This window comes from Pipistrellus kuhlii, unplaced genomic scaffold, assembly GCF_014108245.1.
Source record: "Pipistrellus kuhlii isolate mPipKuh1 unplaced genomic scaffold, mPipKuh1.p scaffold_m20_p_16, whole genome shotgun sequence".
Taxonomy (NCBI): domain Eukaryota; kingdom Metazoa; phylum Chordata; class Mammalia; order Chiroptera; family Vespertilionidae; genus Pipistrellus; species Pipistrellus kuhlii.
Window position 1 is genome coordinate 25,641,539 of NW_023425471.1, and position 26,503 is coordinate 25,668,041.

A 26,503-nucleotide genomic window follows, 5' to 3' on the forward strand; every position below is an offset into this window, starting at 1 on the left:
CACCCTTTCTGCTAGTGAAGGCAATGGGCAGCTTCCAACAACGGCTGTCTAAAAAAAGGGAGTGAGGACCTGGAGTCCTGGTGACCAAACCTTCTATGCACCCACCAGATGGGTCAAAGTTTAATTACAGTTGTATTCTGAAGTCCCTATTAAGCCCTTGTACATCACAAGGGAGGCCATCAGACACCTCCACAATGACCCTTAGTCACCTGAGAGTGTCTGCTTGCACTCTGGAGGAAAGATGTGCCTTGTATCATCAGTGCCAAGTCATCCACAGGCACTCATAGTTGCTTTAGTTTTCTGCTTGAAGGCAATTATCCCCCTTTAACTAGAACTACTGCCTTGCCTTCCCAATCCTGGACAAGAAAGAAGAGTAAAATAGCTCTTTCTCCAGCCTCATGGCCAGAAGACTTATGGTTTGTGCAATCCAAGTTGCAGCACCACAAAGATGTCACTGACTGGGGTTACTGGCTAGGGCCTCAGTTCTTTTCATTGATGCAGAAAAGATTTTAAAGTCAACAAAAACAAAAGTAAAGCAATATGGGGTTTATTGAAGATACATTCCAAACAAGGCATGTACCAGCTGAGAAAGTGTGAGACAAAATGGCCAGGCTGCTTACATTCCAAATGAGGAGCTGGCCAGTCAAGGGAGAAAATGGCTGGGCTTCTTTAGCTCACTGGGAAGTCAGAGGAAAGGGGCCCTTGGAGACAGGTTGAGGGGGTTAGCCCAGAACAAGATGCAGCAGCCAATCTGCCATGTTTGCAAGTCCTCTGGGTTGGTGGATACATGCCTGTGGAGGAAGAGAAGGAGGAAGGGGGTGGCATGGCCTTGCTCTCTGCCTTCCCAGTTACCTGCAGTGGACAGTCTTTGTGTAGCCCTTTGTGGGCTGTGTGTGCAGTCTTGTTGTTAAGCCTTGCTTATTGTTGGTATCACTGGGAAGCATTGATCTCCAAGCCAATTGGCTGTGAGGATCAGCAGTGTCTCAGCTAGGAGGGTTTCTGTACTCTGCTTGAATAGGGCGGGGTCTCGGGGTGGCGCAGACAATCTTTGGTTCCCTGTCAGTCTCGCCTTAGAAAAGTCCTGTTCGTGGAGAGTTTTGGAAGATTGGTTGCAGGCGCACACACACCTCTTTGGTAAAGGCGCAGACAGGCTTTGGATTCCTGCAAGTCCCTCCTTAGAGAAAGCCAGCCTCTGGGAGAGCTTCTGTGCTCAGCCACAGGTAGGGCGGAGTCTCGGGTTGGTGCAGACAAACTTTGTTTTCCCTTCAGCTCCTCCCCAAGTCCCGCAGTAATGGCCTCTGGCTTCACACACCTCCAAGAGATCTCTGCCCACTGCCTGACAGTCTGGCCTCTCCCTGTCTGGGGCCGTTTATCAGAGCAATAGGGTGATTCTGTTTTCCTCTCGGACAAGAAAGCCAGCCGCGTTAGCTGTTCGCCCTCTCTGCACCAGGAGTAAGCCAGTAGCGAACTCAGCCCAGCCCGCCCTCTCTGCATGCAGGGAGTAAACCAGCAGCAATCTCAGTCTGGCCCTTCCTCTCTGCACCGGGATTAAGCCAGCGCCTTTTTGCACACACAGTTCTCCGTACCTTCACAGTTCCTGAGGTTCAGCGTGCCTTCTCTCTCCTTCCCAGATGGCAGAGCCTCCTCTCAGCCAGCTGTCTGGCACTTCAGGGCAATGCCTCCCCTGTTTTTCAGTTCTAAATTCAAATTTGTTGTGGTAGGCTGCATTAGGGTGTCTACCCTATGCCGCCATCTTGGTTTCTCTCCAGCGGCCTTGCTCTCTGAATTATAGTGTGTGCAAGAGAGCCAATTCTATCTATCTTTACAGAAACTGACTTGGAAAAATTAGTTTAACAATGTTCTCAAGCACATATGAGGGATCTCCCGATTCCCATACTTTCAGGCAACTTTTCTCCCAAGTCCTCCCCTTAATAAAATAGATATACTTGCCAGATATCCATTCCCTTAGAGTAGGGACACTGTTTTTGAAGCTTCCTCAAGTATCCCTCCCTCCATCATTCTTCCAATTACCAAGGGACATTAACCAAATGACCCTAGGTCTGATGGTCATGAGCAGCTCATCCTTTTCCCTGCCAAACAGGTACATTCAGTCACACTCTCAGACTATACATAACTTGGGCAACATTAGATTTAATGTCACATAGACTTCTGGTCATTCAGTCACAATTAGCTGTGCATTGTCTTTCTCCACAGATTTGTTGCCCAATGCATTTCTAATACGAGCCCAGAAGAGTGGCCTCTCATGTACATTTTCTGGCCAAGTGATAAATGTCTTCCTGTTCACAAGTTTCCTCAGTCGGTGGTAGGTGGATAACTTATAGTTTGGGATCTCTTCCAGGAAGATCAAGATAATAACATCCTCATGCTCATAGAACATCTTGATGCTGGCCAACTGCACTTCAAGGCAGCACCATTCACTGCGCAGGTAGTGGTTACTTACCACACACAAAGTTTTTCGGCTGGTGTTGATGGCATTCTGTATGTTCTCAAAGATATCTATACCTGGTTCAAAGTCCCGGTGGTGAAGACAGAGCTTAAAGGTGGGCTGCCCACCTTCTAGGGCTGGAACAAGCTCTTCATATACCCATTGTTCATCAGTGGCAGTGAAAGAGACAAAGGCATCATAGATGAATTCCTTCTCTGTCCTACGCCACTTGGCCAGGAACCAGGCTTGAAATATGTAGAGCCCGTACCTTAGAGATGATGTTATCTTGGCACTGAACCAAGAGACAACCATGGTTGTGAGGACGAGAGTGAAGGAGCAGAGGAAGTAAACCTTTCCTAAATCAAAATTACACATAGCATCATCAAAATCTATCAACAAATTTTTGGTATTTGGCTCACAGTGATAGCTCTGGAGGTAAGGGATATGGACATTTTCTGTGTTTATTGACCAGTTCTTGAACCACAAATTGTCACAGATGCACTGAATTTTATTCCCATAGATATCAAAGAACATCAGCGACTTCAGGTTCTTCACAAGACTTTGATTAATGACTTTTAGGTTGTTGAATCTTAAAGAGAATATCTGAAGGCTTTCTAAGCCAGAGAACATGCCAGGAGTCAGTGACTCAATGTTGTTGTTTTCCAGACGCAGCATTTTTAGTCTTTTGAGTTTTTGGAATAAGGAAATATTTAAATAGAGACTTCGGTCTCCAGATTTTGTTCCTGAGATATCCAACTTTGTGAGATTAGAAAGGGAGTCAAATTGGAGATGGTCCAAGAATACCATGGAATTTTTGCCTAGTAGTAGCTCCTGCAAGCCATCCAGTCCTTGGAAGAAGTTGGTTGGAACAACCTGAATCCCATGCATTTGTCCTTCTAGGTTGAGTTGTTTCAAAGACTTGAGGTTCATAAATGGAGGAGATACCAGGGTCCTAGTGGTTTCATATGTAATTTTATTAAAACTGAGATTCAAAACTTCTAGATTTTCAAGGCCCAAGAAAATACCTGTCCTAAAACTTGACAAGATGTTGTATGCCAGGTCAAGTTTATAGATATAATTGAGGCCAGAAAATGCATACTTCTCTATAATATTCAGGCGGTTCCGGGAGAGAATCAGAACTTGGAGTTTCTTCAGAAACTGAAAAGTTCTGCGTTTTAGAGTCCTAATATTGTTGTCACCAAGGTCTAAACTCTCCAAATTTGGAAATTGAACAAAGGCATATTTGTCAATTTTCACTATCCAGCACCCAGCCAAGTTGAGCTCCTTCAAAGAATACAGCCCATAGAAGGCCATAGCATTGAGATCTGTGATGGGATTTCTAGAGAGGAAAAGAGATTGTAGGTATCTCAAGGGTGAAAATGCAAAATCTTGAAATCTTTCAAACTTGTTGTTTGACAGATATAGAGCTGTCAAGTTCTGGAGGACACTCCAGGTGGAGTTGCTGACAAAGGAAAGTTGGCACTTATTTAGATTCAGCCTTTGAAGGCTGGGCATAGCATTGAACTCACTGTCATTGAGGTGAACCAGATTATTATTTTGGCTCAGGTCAAGGAACAAAAGCCTGGTACAGTTGGCAAGGTGTTTTATGTCCCCTGCATTAGTGGCCTGTTTTCTAAAAATCAAAACCTGCAACCTGGGCAAGTGTCTGAGGAGGTGACACACACTGGTCAGGTTTAAATGACCACCTCTAAACTCCTGGGCACTAAGATCCATTTCCCGTAGATTCTGCAGGTGTTTGGTCGGAAGCATCTCCAGTTTTACCAATGTTCCACTTAGATTCAAGCTCCTCAGCTGGGGTAAAGTTTCCAGAGCAACATTCTGGATGACTCTACGGCTATTCCGAGAGACATCCAGAGTGGTCAGATTAGGCAATGACAAAGCAGAGAAATTTAATTCCATTAGCTTGTTCCCCTGCAGGCTCAGCTGGGTCAGTGAGGCCAATAACCTGGGACTGTGGTCCAGATAGATGATGCTATTGTTAGTGAGATCAAGGTATTCTAGGTGAGGAAGATGCTGAACTGCTTCAAGAATATTGGAAATATTAGTAATAAAATTTCGAGATAAACTTAAGTGTTTTAATTTTAAAAGAGTAGCAAAGGCATTCTTGTGAATATTGGTAATTTGATTATGGCTCAGGAGCAAAGTTTCCAGGTTGGGCAAGCCCTCAAAGGAGTTGTTCACACTTCGAATCTTATTTTCTACTAAATTCAAAAGGGTCAGGTTTTCAAGTCCCCAAAAGGCCCTCTCCTCAATCTTCCAAATAGAATTCCACTCCAGTCGCAAGTCCATCAGAGCAGACAAATTAGTGAAGGAATAGGGAGGAAGGACCTCAATTTGGTTTTGTGTCAGGTTCAGGTGAGTAGTGTATCCAGGGATGTCAGAGATGGCATCTGTCAAGTTGGTGATCTTTTTCCGAATGCAGAAAACATGGTGAATGTCCAATTCATATTGTGTACATTTCTTGAATCCGTATGTCTCTGCCAAAGACAGCAGAGAAAATCCTATTAAAATGAGCCAGATCTGTTGAGGAGGCAGGAGGTTCTCTAAGCCCATCTTGTCAGCTCCAGGCCTCAGAGTTACCATTAGGAAAAAATCTCTTCACATGTATGATACTCATTTTTTAAGGAATGGTAGTTCCATTTGACTTTGCTGCAAAGAAAAAGAGAAAGTTGTTTAGTTTAAATTTATTCCTCAATATATCATAGCTGCTTCAAAAAAAATGAAATAAAAATCCTCCCAAAGTTAACTTCCAAAACAAATCCATTTCTAAAGGAATCTCCATGTGCATCAGCAAAGACCAGTGTTATTTCTCCTATTAGGAAAAATTGTTAACACATGCATGCAGAGAAGGCAATTGAATATTTTATTTTATTTAGAGAATTAAGAAATTCCCCAACTCTCCTCTCACCCATGCATAATAAAACACCACCCTTGCTGTTTGGGTTGATACCTGAAATTTCACCACTTGAAATGCACTTCGGGATCTATGGATCTCAGTCCAGTTAAAAGAACCATCCATGATTTTTTTTTTTTTGGGGGGGGGGACAACAAGGTTTATAAAGTTTACAGGTCACCTTTATCTTAATGTGAATGAATATAAGAATACAAAGTCCTTGCTTTAAAGCCACTCATTCTACCACAATTTGCCTTTACATCTCTCAAACAATTAAATTTGTTACTTGAATATGGTATTCCTAGTAATCAGAAAAGAAAGGACAACTACAATAAACTTAGCTCTGTCTATCAATCTACTTTCTGATGTGTACTGAACAAGTATTCTCCAGCCTTGCCTCACAGTTTCAATCTGTTCCCACAGTTACTCATGATACTGTAGTAAAAAGAGCACCAGCCCAAACAAAACTGAGATCCAGTCCTGTGCCTTTGACAAATTCTTTAACCCTTCTGAATTTTTCCTTATCCATCTAATGGGATAACAGTACTCCTTCATAACATTGTACAGATCCAACAAGACAACTTAAAGTACCCAGCTTCTTGCATGCTTTCACTTCTCTGGATCTATTTTGTTTTTGTTTTTGTTTTGTTTTGTGTGTGTGTGTGTGTGTGTGTGTGTGTGTGTGTGTGTGTGTTGCTGTTGCTGTTTTTTAGGTTAATTCTTTTTAAAGATTTTATTTATTTTATTTTAAAATAAATCTTTATTGTTCAGATTATTACAATTGCTCCCCTCCCCCGCCTTAGCTCCCCTCCACCCAGTTCCCACCTCACCCTCTGCCCTTACCACCCCCCAACTGTCCTCATCCATAAGTGTACGATTTTTGTCCAGTCTCTTCCCGCACCCCACCCACCCCTTTCCCCCAGAGACTTGTCAATCCACTCCCTTTCTATGCCCCTGATTTTATTATATTCACCAGTTTATTTTGTTCATCAGATTTTTTATTCACTTGTTGATAGATATGTATTTATTGTTCATAGTTTTTATCTTTACCTTTTTCTTCTTCCTCTTCTTAAAGAATACCTTTCAGTATTTCATATAATAATGGTTTGGCAGTGATGAACTTCTTTAGCTTTTTCTTATCTGTGAAGCTCTTTATCTGCCCTTCAATTGTGAATGATAGCTTTGCTGGGTAGAGTAATCTTGGTTGTAGGTTCTTGCTATTCATCACTTTGAATATTTCTTGCCACTTCCTTCTGGCTTGCATAGTTTCTGTTGAGAAATCAACTGACAGTTGTATGGGTGCTCCCTTGTAGGTAATAAATGTTTTTCTCTTGCTGCTGTTAATATTCTCTCTTTGTCTTTTGCTCTTGGCATTTTAATTATAATGTGTCTTGGTGTGGTCCTCTTTGGATTCCTTTTGTTTGGGGTTCTATGTGCTTCCTGGACTTGTATGTCTATTTATTTCACCAGGTGGGGGAATTTTTCAGTCATTATTTCTTCAAATAGGTTTTTAGTATCTTGCTGTCTTCTTCTGGCACCCCCATAATTCTGATGTTGGTACACTTGAAATTGTCCCAGAGGCTCCTTACACAATCTTCACATTTTTGGAATCTTTTTTCTTTTTCCTTTTCGAGTTGGGTGTTTTTTGCTTCTTTGTATTTCAAATATTTGACTTGATTCTTGTGACCATCTAGTCCAGCGTTTTTCAACCGCTGTTGCCTGGTGTGCCGTAGGTGCAGACAAGAATTTTATAATTTTTCACTATTTTGTTTACTTAATATTTCATAATAAAGTAATTATAAAATACTTTCTTTGTGTTTATTTGATTCCTATTCAAGAGAATTACTTTATATATAGTCAATATAGGCACAGAGTTAAATTTTTTAACATTTTCTAATGGTGGTGTGCCTCGTGATTTTTTTCATGAAACAAGTGTGCCTTTGCCCAAAAAAGGTTGAAAAACACTGATCTAGTTTGCTGTTGGATCTCTGTATATTATTTTTTTATTTCAGTCAGTGTATGCTTAATTTCTAATTGGTCCTTTTTCATTTCCTCAAGGGTCTCACTAAATTTATTGGCCTTTTTCCAGAAAATTCTTGAAAAACCTTATAGTGTGGTTTTTAACTCTATATCCAGTTGTTTGCTTTCCTCCATTTCTTTCATTTGTGACCTGTTTCTTTGTCTCTACATTTTGGATGCTTCCCTGTGTTGATAGAGTGGCTTTATTTGCTAGGTGCCCTATAGGGCCAGTGACTCAACCTCCCCAGTTGCCTGAGGTGGATACTCTTGGTGCACCCCTTTGTGGGCTGTGTGTACAGTCTTGTTGTAGTTAAGCCTTGATTGTTATTGGTATCACTGGAAGGAATTTACCTCCAGGTCATTTGACTGTATCAGCTGTGTCTACGATAGGAGAACTTCTGCGCTGGAAACATCCTTATGAGGCAAGACATGTTTCAGTGGGGCTTTGGTGCTCACTGAGTCTGCCCCCTGAGTATGTCCCTTATGTATCTGAGGAGTTGTAATCTGGATGGCCCTACACTGACCCCTTGGTACACTGGCTCTTGGATTTCCAAAGAGGTGTTAATTTAGCCTCTGCCTGAGGCCACCGAGCAGGAGCTATAGAGATATCTGTAGATTCCTCTTCTTTGTTTGGGTCTTGGAGGTGCCTAGATGAGGCCCAGCTGTGAAGCAATGCACACTGCTGTGAGGCCTTGGCCTTCTTTTGGATGTTATGGGTCTCACTGACTCAGCTGCAGGAGGCAACCAATTGATGTGTTTCTCTCACATTGATATTTCCATCTATCTTTCCCTCTTTCTCTAAAAATCAATGGAAAAGTATCCTTGGGTGAGGATTAAAAAAACACACACAACAACAGCACAAAAAATAAACACCAATGGAGAGAGAGAATCATTGATTAGCTGCCTCCTGCATGTCGTCTACTGGGGATATAACACACAACCCAGGCATGTGCCCTGACTGGGAATTGAACAGTGACCTCCTGGTTCCTAGGTTGATGCTAAACCACTGAACCACACTGGCCAGGCAATGGATACCTTATTTTTTATATTTAATTTTCTAGTTATAACAAGAGTGTCATAAGTTTTGATTTTTTGTGTGTGTTCATATAGAAAGTTTTCTAAACTTATGTAGGTTTTTAAATGAGACTGTTAGCCCTAGCCTGTTTGGCTCAGTGGATAGAGCATCAGCCCTCAAACTTTGTTCCCATTTGGGGCTCATGCTTGAGGCAATGGGCCAGAGGCAAAGACCCTGCCATGCCTGTATAGTAGACATCAGTCAATGTATCTCTCTCACACTGATGTTTCTCTCTCTTTGTCTCTCCCCTTCCCTTCCACTCTCTATAAAAATCAGCAGAAAAGGGATCCAAGATGGTGGCATAGGTAAACACACCTAAACTGCTGCTGTGCACAACAATTTCAAAACTACAACTAAAATACAAAATGTCTATCACCCAGAACCACGGGAAAGCTGGCTGAAAGGGAGCTCTACAAGTAGACTGAAAGATAAAGGAGCATTGAAGGCACAAGCGCTGAAAAACTGAGGTACGGGGGTGCACACATGAAAAGGTGCTGGCAGTGGGTGTTGCTATCTTCAATCAGAAGAGAGACAATCTCCCAATCTCTCTGAAATCCAGTTTCTGGAGAGAAGCTAGACTGTCTGCCATCAGGTCGGAAAGTGAGGGTGGCTTGCTTGAAGAGCTGCGCGCAAGAATAATTATTTGCTGTGTGGTGGCACAATACGTGGGGAGATGTGGGGACTCATTTGGAGAGGCAGAGATGGCTGATGGGCAGCCATCGCTGTTAACCACGCCCAGCCTAGTGATGCACTGAGACTCTGCCCCGCACAATCTACAAGGGTATTCTTTAAGAAGAGGAAGAAGAAGAAAAAGGTAAAGATAAAAATTATGAACAACAAAATGACATCAAATACATATCTACCAACAAGTGAATCTAAAAATCAAGCAATAAAAAGTCTGAAGAACAGAATGGACTGGTGAATATAATAGAATCAGGGGCATAGAAAGGGAGTAGACTAACAATTCTCAGTGGGAAAGGGGTCTGAGGGGTGTGAGAAGAGATTGGACAAAAGTCTTACACCTATACATGAAGACAGTGGTGAGGGTAAGGGAATGGGGTGGGGTGGAGAATCAGGTGGAGGGGAACTATGGGGGGGGGGAGAGGAACACCTATAATAATCTGAACAATAGAGATTTATTATAAAAAAATCAGCAGAAAAATATTCTCAGGTGAGAATTAACAAAAAATAAAAGTAAATATGACTGTTAAAGTATATTAGGTTTATCTCTTAATGATTATGTTCTCTACAAGTAATGGAATTTATGTATGTCTTTTTCAAATTCATACATTTCCTATGCCTTTCCTTTATGCTGGTCTTAAATAATATTGGTCACAACCTCCAATACCATATTAAGTTATTGTGACAATAAAAAGGAAATTTTTTGTTTGTTTGTTTTGGGGATTTTTTTTTTTTTTGGTTAATGGGAAGGCATGTATAGATTTCCCATTAATTATTTTATTTGCTGTAAGTTTTTATATATGTTGAATCAGAAAAGTTGCTTCCTACTCTCAATTTTTTAAGGAAGAATATAGTTGAGTGTGACCAGAACACACAAGAGACAGGGGGAAACAGAGCCATCAACTGAGAGTATACAGGGATAAAAATTTTCTTGAACAAATGATAAACTGGTTCTAACATGAAAATATCAAGCACTTACTGTGGGCCTCGAAGCTTAGGAGAGAGAAAGTGCCAGGCCTGTCTCTCCCTTTCAGGAGCGCTGGGAGTGCTCCTGAAAGGGAGAGACAGGCCTGGCACTTTCACAGGCATTATTTACTCACTACAAAACTCAGCAAGACCAGTAATCTTTAAAAAAACAAACAAACATGTCTTTATTGTTTTCAGAGAGAGGAAGAAAGAGAGAGAAAAGGATAGAAATATCAATGATGAGAATTATTGACCAGCTGCCTCCTACATGCCCCCTACTGGGAATGCAGCTGGCAACCTGGGCATGTGCCCTGACGGGGCATGGAACCATGACCCTCTGGTTCACTGGTCCATGCTCAACCACTGAAAAAAACTGGCCTGGCAAGACCAATAATCTTAACCCCATTTTATATTTAGGGAACTGGAAGCTCTGAGAGTGGGACTTGCACAATATTGCACAGCTAATATGTGACAGATTAGTGATTCAAAGAAAAGGCTAGATCCATGGTCGGGAAACTGAGGCTCTCGAACCACATGCAACTCCTTGGCCCCTTGAGTGTGGCTCTTCCAAAAAATACCACGGCCTGGGCGAGTCTATTTTGAAGAAGTGGCGTTAGAAGAAGTTTAAGTTTAAAAAATTTGGCTCTCAAAAGAAATTTCAATCGTTGTACTGTTGATATTTGGCTCTGTTGACTAATGAGTTTACCGACCACTGGGCTAGATCATCTCAGAACCTCGTTCTTTCCACTATATTCACCCCCTAATTCCAAAGAGGAGTCACCAAACATTTGCAGCAATGATACATCATAGGGATACTTGTGTCACTCTATTTTGGTGATTCACTTGAAGAATGCTAATTTGGCGTATATATTCTAGAATATTCCAGAAAAGATGGTGTCATAAGTTTATGCTTACACTTTATATTCATCTCCATGACAGACAAAATAAAGCAATGCTTTAATGATACTTGCAATTTCAAGTTTAAGGCAGCCCACTTGCATAATGATTGAGATGAATAGGCTGATTCAATGCTTTAAGGCATTTTGTTAGGCAACAAGAAAAAAATGGGTCAAAAGAGAAGAGATTTCATTATAAAAGTAAATGTAAGAAGGAAAAAGAGGAAGAAAAGCAGAAGAGGAAGAAGAAGTAGCAGTATGAGTAAATATAAGACATATTGGGTAAGTGTTGGGTGGTTGAGGGGAACTGGGTAGAACTGTTAGGGGCATAAATAGAATAGTGGGGCCCAGCTATAATCATAAGAAATATTAATCATGCTCTGTTTCTTCTGTTCTGATTAGAGAAAGCACATTTTAACCTGGCTGAGAGTACTATGCTCCTGGACATGCAATGCAGTCCATCTTCCTTTTCTCAGAACTGCCTATCATCATGGAAAGATTAACAACCTTGTTGCTGAAACAATCTGGTTCTGAGGCACCCACCCTTTGCGACTCCTCCACGCCCCCAGCCCGCATTGCCTGTAACCTATAACCATTATACCTTGCCTACTTCCCCATGTCTGTAATTCCTACTTCCCCATGTAATCTTTGTCCTTCTACCCAATATAAGCAGCTGGGTTATGGAGAGAGGTAGAGCAGATTTGTGGATAACTTTTTGCTCTCCTTTCTGCTCTCCTTTCTGGCATGGTTGGAATAAACACACATAGGATTCAACCCTGCCTATGCTTACTTAGCTTAAGTAATGACAGGCAGCCCAGACCCATTGGTTGTCTGATTTTATAACTAGATATCACTGCCTGATTCATGTGTTCGCTGCTCTCATCGATGAGAAGGGATACCAATATGACCCCTAAAATCTATCCCTGTTTGTTACAGAAAATTTTAAGTGAAGGAAAAACATAAACATTCAAACTTGTCCAAACATCTGGATTACATGCCCTGCTAAGGGACAACTCTTACTCATAAAGTTTCCTTGGGGACAGGGTTAGGGAAAGCAGTTTATTTTACCTGAAGTTGCTCGTGTGACTGTAATCAAAGAAGCACTGAGAGCCAATGCCAGAGCAGGAAACTGAGACCTATGAGCCAGAGAAAAGAAGTTCTCAAAGGTGATCAAAGTGAAGGGCTTCTAGAAGCAGGTGTAGAGCTAAGTTTAGCAAGCTGGGGAGGTAAGAGCAGATAACTGAGGGGCAAAAGAGTGAATAAGGAGAAATCTGTGTAAAGATCCAAACAGCACTGATTTTTACAGTTTAATTTGAGGCCCGTCTCAGTAGTGTGATGCACTGAGTCTTTAAAAGGCCTTGAATATGGAAGCTAAAGAGAACATAAACAAATGGGACTACATCAAAAATAAAAAGCTTTTTTACAGCAAAAGAAACCATCAACAAAATAACAAGAAAGCCCACTGTGTGGGAGAACATATTTGCAAATGTTACCACTGATAAAGGTTTAATCTCCAACATCTACAAACAGCTTATACAACTAAATAAAAGGAAGATGAATGATCCAATTAAAAAATGGGCAATGGACCTAAATAGAATATTTTCAAAAGAAGACAGAAGGAAGGCCAAAAGGCACATGAAAACATGCTCAAAATCACTAATTATCCGAGAGATGCAAATCAAAACAACAATGCAGTACCATCTCACACCTGTCAGAATGGCCAACATCAACAAATTAACAAACGACAAGTGTTGGCGAGATTGCGGAGAAAAAGGAACCCTCATGCACTGCTGGTGGGAATGCAGACTGGTGCAACCACTGTGGAGAACAGTGTGGAGTTTCCTCAAAAAACTGAAAATGGAACTCCCATTTGACCCAGTAATTCCACTCCTAGGAATATATCCCAAGAAACTAGAAACACCAATTAGAAAGGATATATGCACCCCTATGTTCATAGCAGCACAATCCACAATAGCTAGAATTTGGAAACAGCCTAGGTGCCCGTCAGCAGATGATTGGATCCAAAAACCATGGTACATCTACACAATGGAATACTATGCTGCCATAAAAAAGAAGGAATTCTCATCATTTGCAGCAACCTGGATGGAATTGGAGAACATCATGCTGAGTGAAATAAGCCAGTCAGTGAAAGAGAAACACCACATGACCTCACTCATTTATGGATAATAAAGAACATTATAAACTGATGAACCAAAAGATAGATATAGAGACAGTAAAGCAACAAGTAGACTGTCAAATTACAGCAGGTAGGGTAGGGAGATCTGGGGGAGATAATAGATCAACTGAAGGACTTGTATACATGCATATAAGTACAACCAATGGACACAAAACTCTGGGGAGGGGGGTATGTATGGGGGGGCAATGTTAAAATATGTACACAGTTAATAATTGAATTAAAAAAATGGGGCGAGGGGGGACTCCTTGAATAGAATATAGAGCCAAAAACACTTTTAGTTGTTATAGCATCCCAAATAAGGCAAGGATTGTAAAGAAATAAGATTTTTTTTAAAGCAGACTACATCTTACTTAATAAGATTTGATGATATTATTATTGTGTTGCTCTACTTAATTAAATTATATACATTTTTAAAATATATATTTTATTGATTTTTTACAGAGAGGAAGGGAGAGAGATAGAAAGCTAGCAACGCCGACAAGGGAGAAACATCGACCAGCTGCCTCTTGCACACCCCCTACCGGGGATGTGCCAGCAACCAACGTACATGCCCCTGACCGGAATCGAATCTGGGACCCCTCAGTCCGCAGACCGACGCTCTACCACTGAGCCAGACTGGTTTCGGCTAAATTATATACATTTTAAAAAATTATCTAAGCTAACCATATTTTCTGATCCAAAAAGTAGGCCTGCTAGTACACATTTGTCTTACTTAGGATTAGAATATTTTTCAGTGAAACTAACTACAAAATCAGGAGGTATTTATAAACTTTAACCTACAAGTATAGGAGTTAGCATTCAATTAAATATCATATTTGTGGTCATTTTCATTAAAATTGCATCAGAAAATAAGTCAGGCTGAAACTGATTTAGCTCAGTGGATAGAGTGTCGGCCTGCGGACTGAAGGGTCCCAGGTTCGATTCCAGTCAGGGGCATGTACCTTGGCTGCGGGCACATCCCTGGTAGGAGGTGTGCAGGAGGCAGCTGGTCGATGTTTCTCTCTCATCAACGTTTCTAGCTCTCTATCCCTCTTCCTTCCTCTCTGTAAAAAAATCAATAAAATATATTTAGGAAAAAAAAAAGAAGTCAGTTAGAGAAACACGAATACCATATGATTTCACTTAGATGTGGAATCTAAAGAACAATATAAATGAACAAACAAAACAGAAATACTCTCATAGACACAGAGATGGTTGCCAGAGGGGAAGGGTGCTGGGGGACAGGGTGAAGAAAGTGAAAGAATTAAGAAGTACAGATTGGCAGTCACAAATTAATCACAGGGATATAAAGTACAGCATAGGGAATGTAATCAATAATTTTGTAATACTATGTATGGTGCTAGTTGTGCACTGAAAATATAAAAGGTACTTTTTGTAAAGCCTATAATTTGCCTAATCACAGTTTCAGGTGTAATTCTGTACACCTGAAACTTACTGTAATTGAAAAAAAATTAAAACATTTAAAAAATGGCTTGAAGCCTTTGCATTCTCTAAAACCCAGTCAAAAATTCTATGGAGAGCACCCGATCTTATCAAATCAACCCATTCCTGGAAAATAAGGAAAAGGAGCAGAAAGTTCTTGGTCTGACTAAACCTGAAGTAGGCTCAGCTCTGTAGTCTGCAAAACCCGGCTTCAAATCGCAATTCTGTCACTTACCAGCTATCCTCAAATTCTACATGTACTGGTCTCAGGCTCAGTTTCCTCATTTGTAATCTGGAATTCAACTAATTGCCCAATATCCACCAAGTTACTCAGCCCAAAAGTTTTTTTTAGTTTTTTTAAAAATATATTTTATTGATTTTTTACAGAGAAGAAGGGAGAGAGATAGAGAGCCAGAAACATCGACGAGAGAGAAACATCAACCAGCCACCTCCTGCACATCCTCCACCAGGGATGTGCCCGCAACCAACGTACATGCCCTTGACCGGAATTGAACCCGGGACCTTTCAGTCTGCAGACAGACGCTCTACCACTGAGCCAAAGCGGTTTCAGCTCAGCCCAAAAGTTTTATACCGAGTACTGAGCCACCAGGTTCACGGTCAGGCCACAGCCTCTTGGTATGTTATCCACCAGCTGGAGTTCCTTGTGCTTCTGAAGGAAAGCAGAACTGAACTTGAAAACAAATGGAGAGGGGCAGGGGAAGAAATGCTCTGTATGGCTGAGGTGGTTGCAGAAATCCCCTTGACCCTGTTGGGGGGCTAGAACCATGTCTAAAATCCTGAACCATTTCAGTATAATCCAAGAGGGAAAGTGAAAACTACTGTGTAGTTTACCGAGGCATAGTTTCACTTACACAACAAAAACCAGTGCTGGGTTTGGAAGTGAAGGTTGGGTTGGCATGGGGGGTTTGGGCAGGGGAGTTGTTCCTCATTAATACTGAGAAGGCTTGACCTTAAATAACAAGATTATGCAAGAGGCTGATCCTGAAAGCTGCCATTTACTTAGTTCCCAGGCTCTAGGGAGCTGTAAAAGCAGATGAGGCTTTGAGCACCCTGACCTTTCCCATCCCAGGAGCTAGGCCAGCTGCTTTTAGGTGGCAAAGTGAGGAGTCGAAGTGTCACTCAGGCAGAATATGGCATAGGCTCTCACTGCCCTTGACCTCTGTGGATGAAGCTGGAAAACCTAGCTTGAGAAAGATGGACCCGCAAATTCCACTAAAGAGATTGCCACCTATCTGCTCCTTTCCTAACTGGGATTATCTTGCTATATGGCTTAATCCATCCTGGAATCATCTGAGGGTCTTAGCCCCAGATATAACCCACTGATCTTATAGCTAGTCTGGCTTTAAAAAGTAGTTAGAGCCTGGCTGGTGTGGGTCAGTGGCCTGAGCATCATCTCATGCACTAAGAGGTCACGGGTTCGATTCCCAGGCCTGGGTTGTGGGCTAAATCTCCAGTAGGAGACAACTAATAGATATTTCTCTCTCATGGTCCCTGTTCTTGAGCAATAATTAACAGAAAGGTGGATTCACATACACAGATATGTTATGCTATATGAAACTAAACACTATAGTATAAGAATAAACTAACTGTTGTGGGATTGAAGTTTCCAAGCTGAGATCAATACATTATAAGATATTAAAGGACTATAGATATAATTTAGAAAATTCTTACCATTGAACCCCTTTTACTGTGTGAGGATACAAAGAGAAGTATGCAACCTGGAAGAGGGCCCTCACCCGACCATGCTGGCTCCCTGATCTTGGACTTCAGCCTCCAAAACTGTGAGAAATAAATTTATGTTGCTTATAAGCCTGCCCGAAAATACTTATTGTTGGCAATCTTTAAGAAATTATAAAGAATTAAAAATTTTGTTCAATGGACCAGCCATGTCATAGAGCTGCTCAAGCAGTTAATATGATCTTAGATTAAATGAATGAACTATTGCTCCCCTGGTCAGACCATCCATTTTATGAATGAGCAATTTGAGTCTGAGAGTTTAAATATGTATTCCAAGGTTGTAAAGGTAATGAATAGGACTGATTTATCCAATTAGGCACAGTAGGTGCAGTGCCTAGTGCCCACAATGCTTGGATGAGCCATTAAAAAGGTTTTGTCTTTTCTTAAATCAGAAAAAAACAACAACATTTAGCTTGGAGGAAATGTTTTAATATATATTAATATACTAGTGGCCTGGTGCACAAAATTTGTTCCCTCAGCTCAGCCTGTACCCTCTTCAATCGAGGACCCCTTGGGGGATGTCCGACTGCCTAAACTGGACATCAGTTAATTGTGCAATATCCTAAACTGGCAGTCGGACATCCCTCTAGAAACCTGGACCACTGGTTCCTAACCACTCACCAGTTCCTAACCAGTCACTGTGCACTGACCACAGGTAGGTTAGCTTGTTGCTGGGTCCGGCAAATTGGGAATGAGCAAGACAGGCTGGACACATCCAGTGTCCTCCCGTGGTTTCTTCCCTGCTGGCCAAACCCTTGTGTCCCTCCCTGGCCCCGATCATGCATCGATGGGGTCTCTCTGCTGGTCTGTGCCCTCTCGCAATCTGGGACCCCTCAGGGGATGTCAGATAGCCAGTTTTGGCCCAATCCTGCAGGCCAGGCTAAGGGACCCCACTGGTGCACAAATTCATTCACTGGGCCTCTAGGTATTTTTAATACATGATGTTTTGTCTGTAAAATTGGGAGGAGTGCTTCCATTTCTACTCTTGGAAGGTTTTTTTGTTTGTTTGTTTGTTTTTTTAAATATATTTTATTGACTTTTTACAGAGAGGAAGAGAGAGGGACAGAGAGTTAGAAACATTGATGAGATCAGCTGCCTCTTGCACACCCCCTACTGGGGATGTGCCGCAACCAAGGTACATGCCCTTGACAGGAATCGAATCCAGGACCCTTCAGTACGCAGACCGAGGCTCTACCACTGAGCCAAACCGGTTTCGGCGACTCTTGCAAGTTTTTTGACAGTTCTATTATCTGAAAAATTGGCCGGGTATAGGGTAGATGAGAAAGGAGGTGATCCACAGTGCTTGCTCTAGTCTAAGAGATTCTATGGAACTTGATGCCCAGAAAAGAAACCTAAAAATTGCTTAGGACTTTTTGATTTACAATCCTATCACATAATCTCCATGAATTTCTACAGAAGAGGAAAGAAGGCCGAGAGAGATAGCATGATGTGGCACTCAGTGAGTAATATATATGATTAAAATTCAAATCCAGACCTCTTGACCTCAAATCCAGTGCTCTGCATGGATTGTGAATAATGTGGTCCAGAGTGCTATCTAGAATTCTACCCCTTCCTTCCAACTGCTTACTTCTGACATTTCTAAGGTGTGGTGAAACCCAATGAAGAACCACAGCAGTGATCCAAATGAAAATTAACTGTAAACTTGTATATGCTACCTTAGAGAGTTCATTAGACTAAGAGTGGAAACTTTTAAAGCACTGTGATAATTTAAACAAATATTCTGACAGTAGTTTCAGCAACACCTAACTTAGGATATATGGGGAATCCCAAATTCTTCCCTGCCTCCCAGTTTTATTGAGATATAATTGACACATAATATTGTATAAGCTTAAGGTATAAAACACAATAATTTTGATTTATGTATATGTTTTGAAATGATCACCATAATAACTTTAGTTAACATCTATCACCATCACCTCACAGTTACAAAAATTTTTTTCTTGTGATGAGAACTTTTAAAATCTACTCTTAGCAGCTTTCAAATATACAAAACAATGTTAGCTATAGTTGTCATATTGTACATTACATCCCCAGAAATTGTTATAACTGGAAGTTTGTACCTTTTTACCACCTTCACCCCATTCCTTCACCCTCACCCACACTTCTGGCAACCACAAATCCGATCTCTGTTTCTACGAGTTTGATTTTTGTAAGATTCCACATATAAGCAAGTTTATACAGTATTTGTCTCTCTGTGTAACTTATTTCACTTAGCACAGTGTCCTCAAGGTCCATCCATGTTATTTCAAATGGCAGGATTTCTTTATTTTTTTATGGCTGAACAATATCCCGTTGTATACATCATATCTTCTTTATCCATTCACCCATTGTTGGATACTTAGAATGTTTCTATATCCTGGCTACTGTGAATAATGCTGAAATGAACATGGGGCTCAGATATCTCTTCAGATACAAAATTATTATTTTTTTTGTTTTTGTTTTTTAATATATTTTTTATTGATTTTTTACAGAGAGGAAGAGAGAGGGATAGAGAGTTAGAAACATCGATGAGAGAGAATCATCGATCAGCTGCCTCCTGCACACCCCCTACTGGGGATGTGCCCGCAACCAAGGTACATGCCCTTGACCGTAATCGAACCTGGGCCCCTTCAGTTCGCAGGCCGACGCTCTATCCACTGAGCCAAACCGGTTTCGGCCAGATACAAAATTATAAAGAGTTGCTTAAGTTACTGAGTATAGCTAGAAAGGTATAACCAGTACAAAACAAAGTTTGTTGGCTGATATGAAAATAAATGCTATGCCACCTCCTTGTAATACCACTGTCTATGGTGACATTTCTGAATTAGTTATTTTAAAGAAAAAATATTTTCTTGATCCCCCCAAACTCTTGTAATGCCATCTATCTCTTGGAACAATTCTGGGAAAAGATTTTTCCTCATAATTCCCTGTATATTGCTTGGATGCTAATCAAGGGTTGAGGAAAGCAACATACCTGTGAGAGGCTCTCAGTACACGTTCCGGTTGCCCATCTTTCTATAGTCAGATTTTCTCTAAAATAAGAAACTTCTTTATTGGAAAGTTTCAAAACCTCAAGATGGTTGCAATGAGCTCTTAAGACATGTGACCAAAAGTAAGAAGCATTTTCTTCCTCTTCAAACTTCATGCTCCTTCCTTTTTCCCCCCTCTGTGTTATTTTGTTTTGTTTTGTTTTCTAACTTGCTCATTTTGGTGTAACTAAGGGAATTTTCCTGGAAGTGCCAAAATCCTGCTGGGTGTTTATTGCGAAACATATATTTAATGAGAAGATTTTATCTTGTGCTCATCACAAGTTCCTCCGGATTTCTTGCTCCCTGGGAGCTCTTGTGGTCGCTCAGTTGATTCAAGCCATGTGTTCTAGCCAACATACCTGGAATTGCACATGTGAATTGGTAGGGAGAGGCCTGTCTTCCCTTGTTTGTTAAAATTGGTGTGCTTCTTCAACTATGCCTCAAGTATGTTTGAGCCTTGTAATCAGGCTGTGTAATTCTGCTTCTTTCCCCTCTGACTCCTCCTTTTTGCCACAAACTTGACTGCCTATTGAAGAGATTACCCATGTTGTTCTTTGGCTTGGGGTGCACAACAACCGATTTACAGGGCCAGCCCTTGACAGAACAAGGATTTTCTAGCCAGGTCTTGGTAGTTTAACTTTAGTACTTCCTCTTTCTCATACCTCTATAGCAGTGGTTCTCAACCTTTCTAGTGCTGCGACCCTTTAATACAGTTCCTCATGTTGTGGTGACCCCTAACCATAAAATTATTTTTGTTGCTACTTCGTAACTGTAATTTTGTTACTGTTATGAATCATAATGTAAATATCTGTATTTTCCGATATCTTAGGCGACCCAGCTAGCAGTTCTCAACTGACCCACAGGTTGAGGACTGCTGCTGTAGAGCCTGGCAAAATTAGGGAGCACTTACCATACTCCAGGCACATATAAGTGCTTTATATGTGTTTACACAGTTAAAAAAAAAAAAAAAAACTCTATGAGATAGCAGCACAATCTACAATAGCTAGGATTTGGAAACAGCCTAGATGCCCATCAGCAGATAATTAGAAGAAAAAAAAACTATGGTATATCTACACAATGAAATACTATGCTGCCATAAAAAAGAAGGAATTCTTATCATTTGCAGCAACCTGGATGGAATTGGAGAACATTATGCTGAGTGAAATAAGCCAGTCAATGAAAGAAAACACCACATGATCTCACTCATTTATGAATAATAAAGAACATTATTATAAACTGAGGAACAAAAAGATAAATACAGAGACAGTAAAAAAAAAAAAAAACCAGACTGTCAAATTACAGCGGGGAGGGTAGAGAGATATGGGGGAGATAAGAGATCAACCGAAGGACTTGTATGCATGCATATAAGCATAACCAATGGACGAAAAACTCTGGGGAGGGTGGGCATGTATGGGAGTGGGGGTGGGGTGGGGATTGGTAAGGTATGTACAGATATAATACCTTAATTTAAAAAATGAGAAGAAAAAAAACCTCTATGAGGTAAATATTACTCTCCTAATGAGGAGGAAACTGATTTTGTAAGACGTGTCAGGCCATAAAACTGTGAACAATGCACTGCCCTAGGTGTATGTGTGTGGTGGGGGGGGGGTGTAGAAGGGTCATTATCGCTGGCCCCCCCGGACAGATCATCAGATATGGCCTGGGGACCCCCAACACCTGGGGACCTTCCTGCCACCCCACAAAAGGGAGCAGAAGCATATCTGCAAGACAAAGACCCCAGCAGGTTATAAAAGTGAAGCCCTCTGCATGTTTCTTCACTCTGATTTGGAAATTATTCCCTGAGTCCTCTAGTGTTAATAAGCAGGATCCCTCCCTTTCTCTAGGAAGCATGGGTGGTATTTCTTTGGTCTTCTGTAACATATGGTTCCCTTTGACCGGGAAGCTAACCGTCTTTTGCTTTGTTTATTCTCTGGTGAGTGGACAGGGTTTAGGGTCCGGGGTTGTGGGATAGGCCTCTGGGAGGCACGTGCTGCTGATTTTAGCAGAATTGAAGGGGGTGGGGGACTCCAGGTGTTCCTGGACCTCAGCCCAGGACCCAGCAGGCATCTGAAGAAAGTGGACTGACACCTCTGGACCTTTCGACAGAATGGGTAAGGTAGGGCTCCAGTCAACCAGGCCCACTCCAAATGAGTGGAAGAGGGAGCTTGATCACTACAAAAGTCATAGAACTTCTTCAGGTAAATCTGGAATCAGGACTCAGGAGGTGAGTGAGTTCAGATTCAATTAAGGAATTATGGGTTCCCTCTGCTGTTTGTTTGTGTGTGGGACTAGCCAATTTGCTACCGAGAATGGGGGCTTGACACATCCTTAACTCCTCTTATAGGTTCTCATTGAGATTGTTGTTATGCCCAGATTTCAAGATCCCCAAGGACCACCAGGGAGCCAAGTCCGATGCAAAAGAGCCTTTATTCAAGCTCGAGCCCGGTCTCTCTGCCTCTACCAACGCAGCGGCAGGATGCAAAGAGCCCTGAGTTCTAAGAGTACAGCTTCTTTATAGGGCTTAGGGTTGGGTGGTGGGGTGAGAGCCAGGGTCCAGTTACACAGGTGGCTGGATGCAGTTAGCTTATTTGGCCTTCTGCATTCCTATTGGCTGATTTAAGGGTGGGTTAGGCAACTGGAACTATTTTGTAAAAAACTGCTGTTTAAAAACGTTTGCTTTCTAGCCTGCTTTAGCCTGTTTGAAGATAAACTCAATTATATGACCTTGTAGGCCAGAGACTAGATATGCTCATAATCTCAATGCCATGCCAGGTGCATTTTTCAATTGAATAGAACTGTGTTGTTTTCAAGGCCAGCATCGAGATAACCACTAAGTGCACATAGGGCTGGCTCTTCAACAAAAAGGGAAGTTCTGCTTATAGCCTTGCTCTGCCCTTTCAATGTCAGCAGAAAATTCTGGTCTAGGGCATGGGTGCTGGGAGTGCCCCCATGCCCATCTGGGGAGTTGGGCATTATCTGCTCAGCAACAGTCTGGGCTAGTCTACTGAGAGAATGTGAGTACGGATGTTTGTCTGTCTGCAGCAGATTAACTGGTCTGTGTGAAAGCGAAAGCTACTTTGATTTTCTGTTTGCTCATCTGGTTAAAACATTTGGTTTGCTGAAAGCTGAGCCGGTGATGGTCTGCAAAAGTCTCAAGCAGCTCTGTTGAGTTAGTTTTCTGAGACGTTTGCTCTCTATCATGGAGGGATAGTTGATAAAAATGTCTGTCTATGTTTGTGTACTAGGGGCTTTGGATTGCTCTGATTTTGCTGTGTTATGTTGAAATTTTGGAATTCTGGGGTATATTTAAAGATATCTGTGGTTTTTCTTGTCTGACTGGGACTTTCAGGGGCGGGGCTCACAGCTCCACAAGGAGGAGAGATTTTATGGACCCTGCCCCCTGCCTGTGCTGAATTAAGGATTTTTTTCTTTCAGGAGACCCTCCAGGCTTTTAGTAAAATTTCCCTGCACCCTCGTCATCCTCTGCCTTCTTTTCCAGGCCGACTAAGAGTCATTTTCCTCCACAGGTTGGACCCCAGCATTCTGGGAGGGAGGGCTACTACAGTGACGGCCTGTAGTTTTCTCTGAAACACCTGCTGTTTCTATTTCTCCCCTCTGTAGGAATTGTCTTCCTCTAACTCACAATAGGAAATAATGTATTATTTCCTATTGTGAGTTAGGGGAAGAGAGGCCAGTGTCATTTGGCTTGCTGGTTAAAAGAAGACAACGGGCCCTGGAATCTGTGAAAGTGGCCGGGAATGAAGCTGGTCAAATGTACTGAAAGGGTTCGGTACCTGTTGCTTCTGGAAGAGGAGGGGCTGAGGTCCCCTTCCTGTGCACTCCCTTGGGAGAGGCCTGGTCGCTGCTCTGCCACGGAGGACAGGTGCAAAGGCTGGGGCCTGGTACCCAACCCACTGCCACAGGAGCGCTTTGTAATATGCAGGCCTGTTTCTAACTGCAACTCTGGCTGTTTTGGACTGGCAGCTTATGGCAGGACCCTGTAACTAGTAAACAGGGTTAACAAAAGGGCAAAGGAAAGGCGATCTCCCTGGACCAGGGAGGGAGCCTTCAAGACTTTGAGATTCTCCAAGAGAGGAGGAGGAGTCTGACTGAGGGACTTGCCGAGACCCCGTTGGGTTGGGAGGACCGGAGGCTGCATATTGAACTTGTAGACTGCAGTTTTCTAGGCAGAGTTCCAGGCCCAGTTGTGTAGGGGTTAAGCTACTTGTGTACAGTGAAGCAACTTTCTCCCGTGCCAGAATACATTTTGGGGACTTGGACAGACTGTGTTTGTGGCTGGAAAGAGAAACCAGCTGCCATGCACAGCCCTGACAGTGGCCTGCAGGAAACTGCATAATAGACTTTGAAGATGCCTGTGTCTTCATTGGCATGGCTCCAGAGAGACAAGGATGTTGTGACTCGTAATATTCTAATTGCTACAGTTTGTCTCCGCCAGGTCACAAGCCCACCTCCTTCTGTGCCCAGGCCTCATCATCCCTCTGACAGACAGCAAGGGTCTCTTGGCACTGAGAGAAACTTCTGAGCCACCTCAGCATGGAAGTAATTACAGAAGAAAATGTCAACGCCCACTTTCCCTGAAGGAGTTCAGAGCCAGGTTCCTTGAGGTAATATATGAGGCAGTGAGGCAGACATGAGCAGAGCAAGGACGATGGGCCAGCTGGCACTACCAGATGTGTATGTGAAACAAGGGGCATAGCCAAAGGGGTCCTCACCCAGAGTCTTGGGCCTTGGAAAAGTCCAGTAGCCTACTTGTCTAAGAGACTTGACCCTGTTGCATCTGGTTAGCCTGCTTGCCTCTGGGCGGTAGCTGCCACAGCTATGAGGTTGAGGCTTTGCTTGGGAGCACACCTGAGCACTGGATGTCAAATGCTCAGTCATCCAGTTTCAGGCTCTTCTGCTACCAGCCTCCTTCCTGATGATGACCCTGAGGAACCTCTACATCACTGTTAGAGGTCGACAACTTTGTAAAGACCTGGGCCTCACTGACGCCCCACTGGCATCACTGGATGAGGTACTATTCCTGTCACCCCACAAAAAGGGGCAGAACCATATCTGCAAGACAAAGACCTCAGGAGGTTATAAAAAGCGAAGCCCTCTGCGTGTTTTCTCACTCTGATTTGGAAATCATTCCCGGAGTCCGCTAGTGTTAATAAACGGACCCCTCCCCTTCTCTAGGAAGCGTGCTTGGTATTTCTTTGGTCTTCTGTAACACCAGTTTTTAAATGAGGAAACTAAGACACAGAATAATAAGTAGCCCAAGGTTACCCAGCCAGTAATAAACAAAGCTGTGATGTTATCTCTGTTCACCAGACACCCATGTGGCTTCTATCGATCCTATGTACTTTCTGCTGGTGGATTGAGCTACTGTCTCCTCCTACTTGGGATTCTGGCACTATCTTGCCCAAGGCACTGACAGCTCTTCTGACCTCTCTGGATGTTCTCTGAGGTCTACACTTTTTAAAAAATTATTTATTTTTGCCGAAACAGGTTTGGCTCAGTGGATAGAGTGTCGGCCTGCAGACTGAAGGGTCCCAGGTTCGATTCCAATTCCCGTCAAGGGCATGTACCTTGGTTGCGGGCACATCCCCAGTAGGGGGTGTGCAAGAGGCAGCTGATCGATGATTCTTTCTTATCAATGTCTCTAACTCTCTATCCCTCTCTGTAAAAAATCAATAACATATATTTTTTTAAAAGAATGTCTTAAAATTTAAAAAAATATTTATTTTAGCTGAGACAATTTTAAAAACCACAAAAAATTTAAAAGTATAAAGTCACAGTACATAACACCACTCCTAAAACAGTATTTTCATTCATCTTTCTGGGAGAACTATTCCTGGGAGATTTTTCTTTAATTATTAATAATTAATTAATTTATTTATTTTTAAAATATGTTTTTATTGATTTTTTAGAGAGAGACAGAGAGAGAGAGAGAGAGAGAGAGAGAGAGAGAGAGAGAGAGAGAGAAACATTGATGTGAGAGAGAAACATCAATTGGCTGCCTCTTGCATTCCCTCTACTGGAAATTGAGCTGAAACCTGGGCATGTGCCATGACCGGGAATCAAACTGTGACCTCCTGGTTCCTAGGTTGAGCCATGCTGGCCGAGCCTGAGTCAGTTCTTAATAGTGGATTCAATCTCTTTAGAATTCAATCATTTCACAAGGTTCTCTTGGCTATTATTAGGGGAAACAAATAAATTCTGCACCCCTGACCTGGATGGTATAGAACTGTTGACCTTTTGGTGCATGGGATGATCAAATTGAGCAATACCAGCCAGGGCCCGGGAGACTTTTCTTAGTAAAAAGGTCATAAGCCTACAAGTAAGAATTCCTCTTCTTCCTTGCCACTCAGAGATTACTTCTTTATATTTCTTTCCAGAAACCATTTATGGTCAATTCTCTCAACTAAACTGCAATAAAAGGAAGATTAAAGCCACACTTTGGCTCATCATGTAAGTAATTTATAAAAAAAAATTTATGGTGCTAGTAAGTGCTGTTTTTGTGGACAAATATACCAGAATGCTGATCTAGATGTTCTCTGAATTAAAAGCTCTTTCAACTAAACAGCCTATAAACCAATAAAATGTGATGCAAAAAGAACATCTATTTTTATGCATTTTATTATGGACTTAAAATAATAAAAGGAACTTATCTTTGTCAGATGCTTTTCTTAAATCAGTGCACAACTTCATCCTACATCTCCTGGGTCTGACATGAGGCCATCCAATTTCCAAGTCTGCACTACTGGAGAAATACCTGGAAGAGGAAAGGAGGAAAGAAATGGTATATCAATTTATTTTTGTAAATATATTTTTATTGATTTCAGAGAGGAAGGGAGAGGGAAAGAGATAGAAATATCAAATATGAGAGAGAATCATTGATTGACTGCCTCCTGCATGCCCCCTACTTGGGATAGAGCCTGCAACCTGGGCATATGCCCTGACTGGAAATCAAACCATGACCTCCTAGTTTATAGGTCAATGCTCAACTAGTGAACCATGCTGGCTGGGAGAAAATAGTATATTTAGAATTGATTTTTATGTAACTAAAGGCCTGGTGCATGAAATTCGTGTATGGGGGG

General features: G+C 41.9%; 1 protein-coding gene and 1 long non-coding RNA gene across 3 annotated transcripts; one reads left to right on the forward strand and one right to left on the reverse strand.

Annotated features, from left to right (window-relative positions):
• Positions 1 to 1,776: 1,776 nt before the first annotated feature.
• On the reverse strand, positions 1,777 to 19,480 carry LOC118719949 (toll-like receptor 13). 2 transcript variants are annotated; one of them, XM_036439830.2, is made up of 4 exons: positions 19,349 to 19,480; positions 16,309 to 16,416; positions 12,066 to 12,133; positions 1,777 to 5,116 (listed from the first exon to the last, which is right to left on the reverse strand). In XM_036439830.2, the coding sequence occupies exon 4, from the start codon at positions 5,048 to 5,050 to the stop codon at positions 2,174 to 2,176; it is 2,877 nt and encodes a 958-aa protein (XP_036295723.1). In that variant the 5' UTR covers positions 5,051 to 5,116; positions 12,066 to 12,133; positions 16,309 to 16,416; positions 19,349 to 19,480; the 3' UTR covers positions 1,777 to 2,173. The 2 variants fall into 2 exon arrangements, with proteins under 2 accessions (XP_036295723.1, XP_036295724.1); XM_036439831.2 differs by lacking the exon at positions 12,066 to 12,133 and having other exon boundaries at positions 2,042 to 5,116.
• Positions 19,481 to 22,954: 3,474 nt separating this feature from the next.
• LOC118720109 lies at positions 22,955 to 23,296 on the forward strand. Its single transcript, XR_004988365.2, has 2 exons — positions 22,955 to 23,059; positions 23,090 to 23,296. It is a non-coding gene; the product is annotated as an uncharacterized LOC118720109 (long non-coding RNA).
• The last annotated feature ends 3,207 nt before the right edge of the window (positions 23,297 to 26,503 follow it).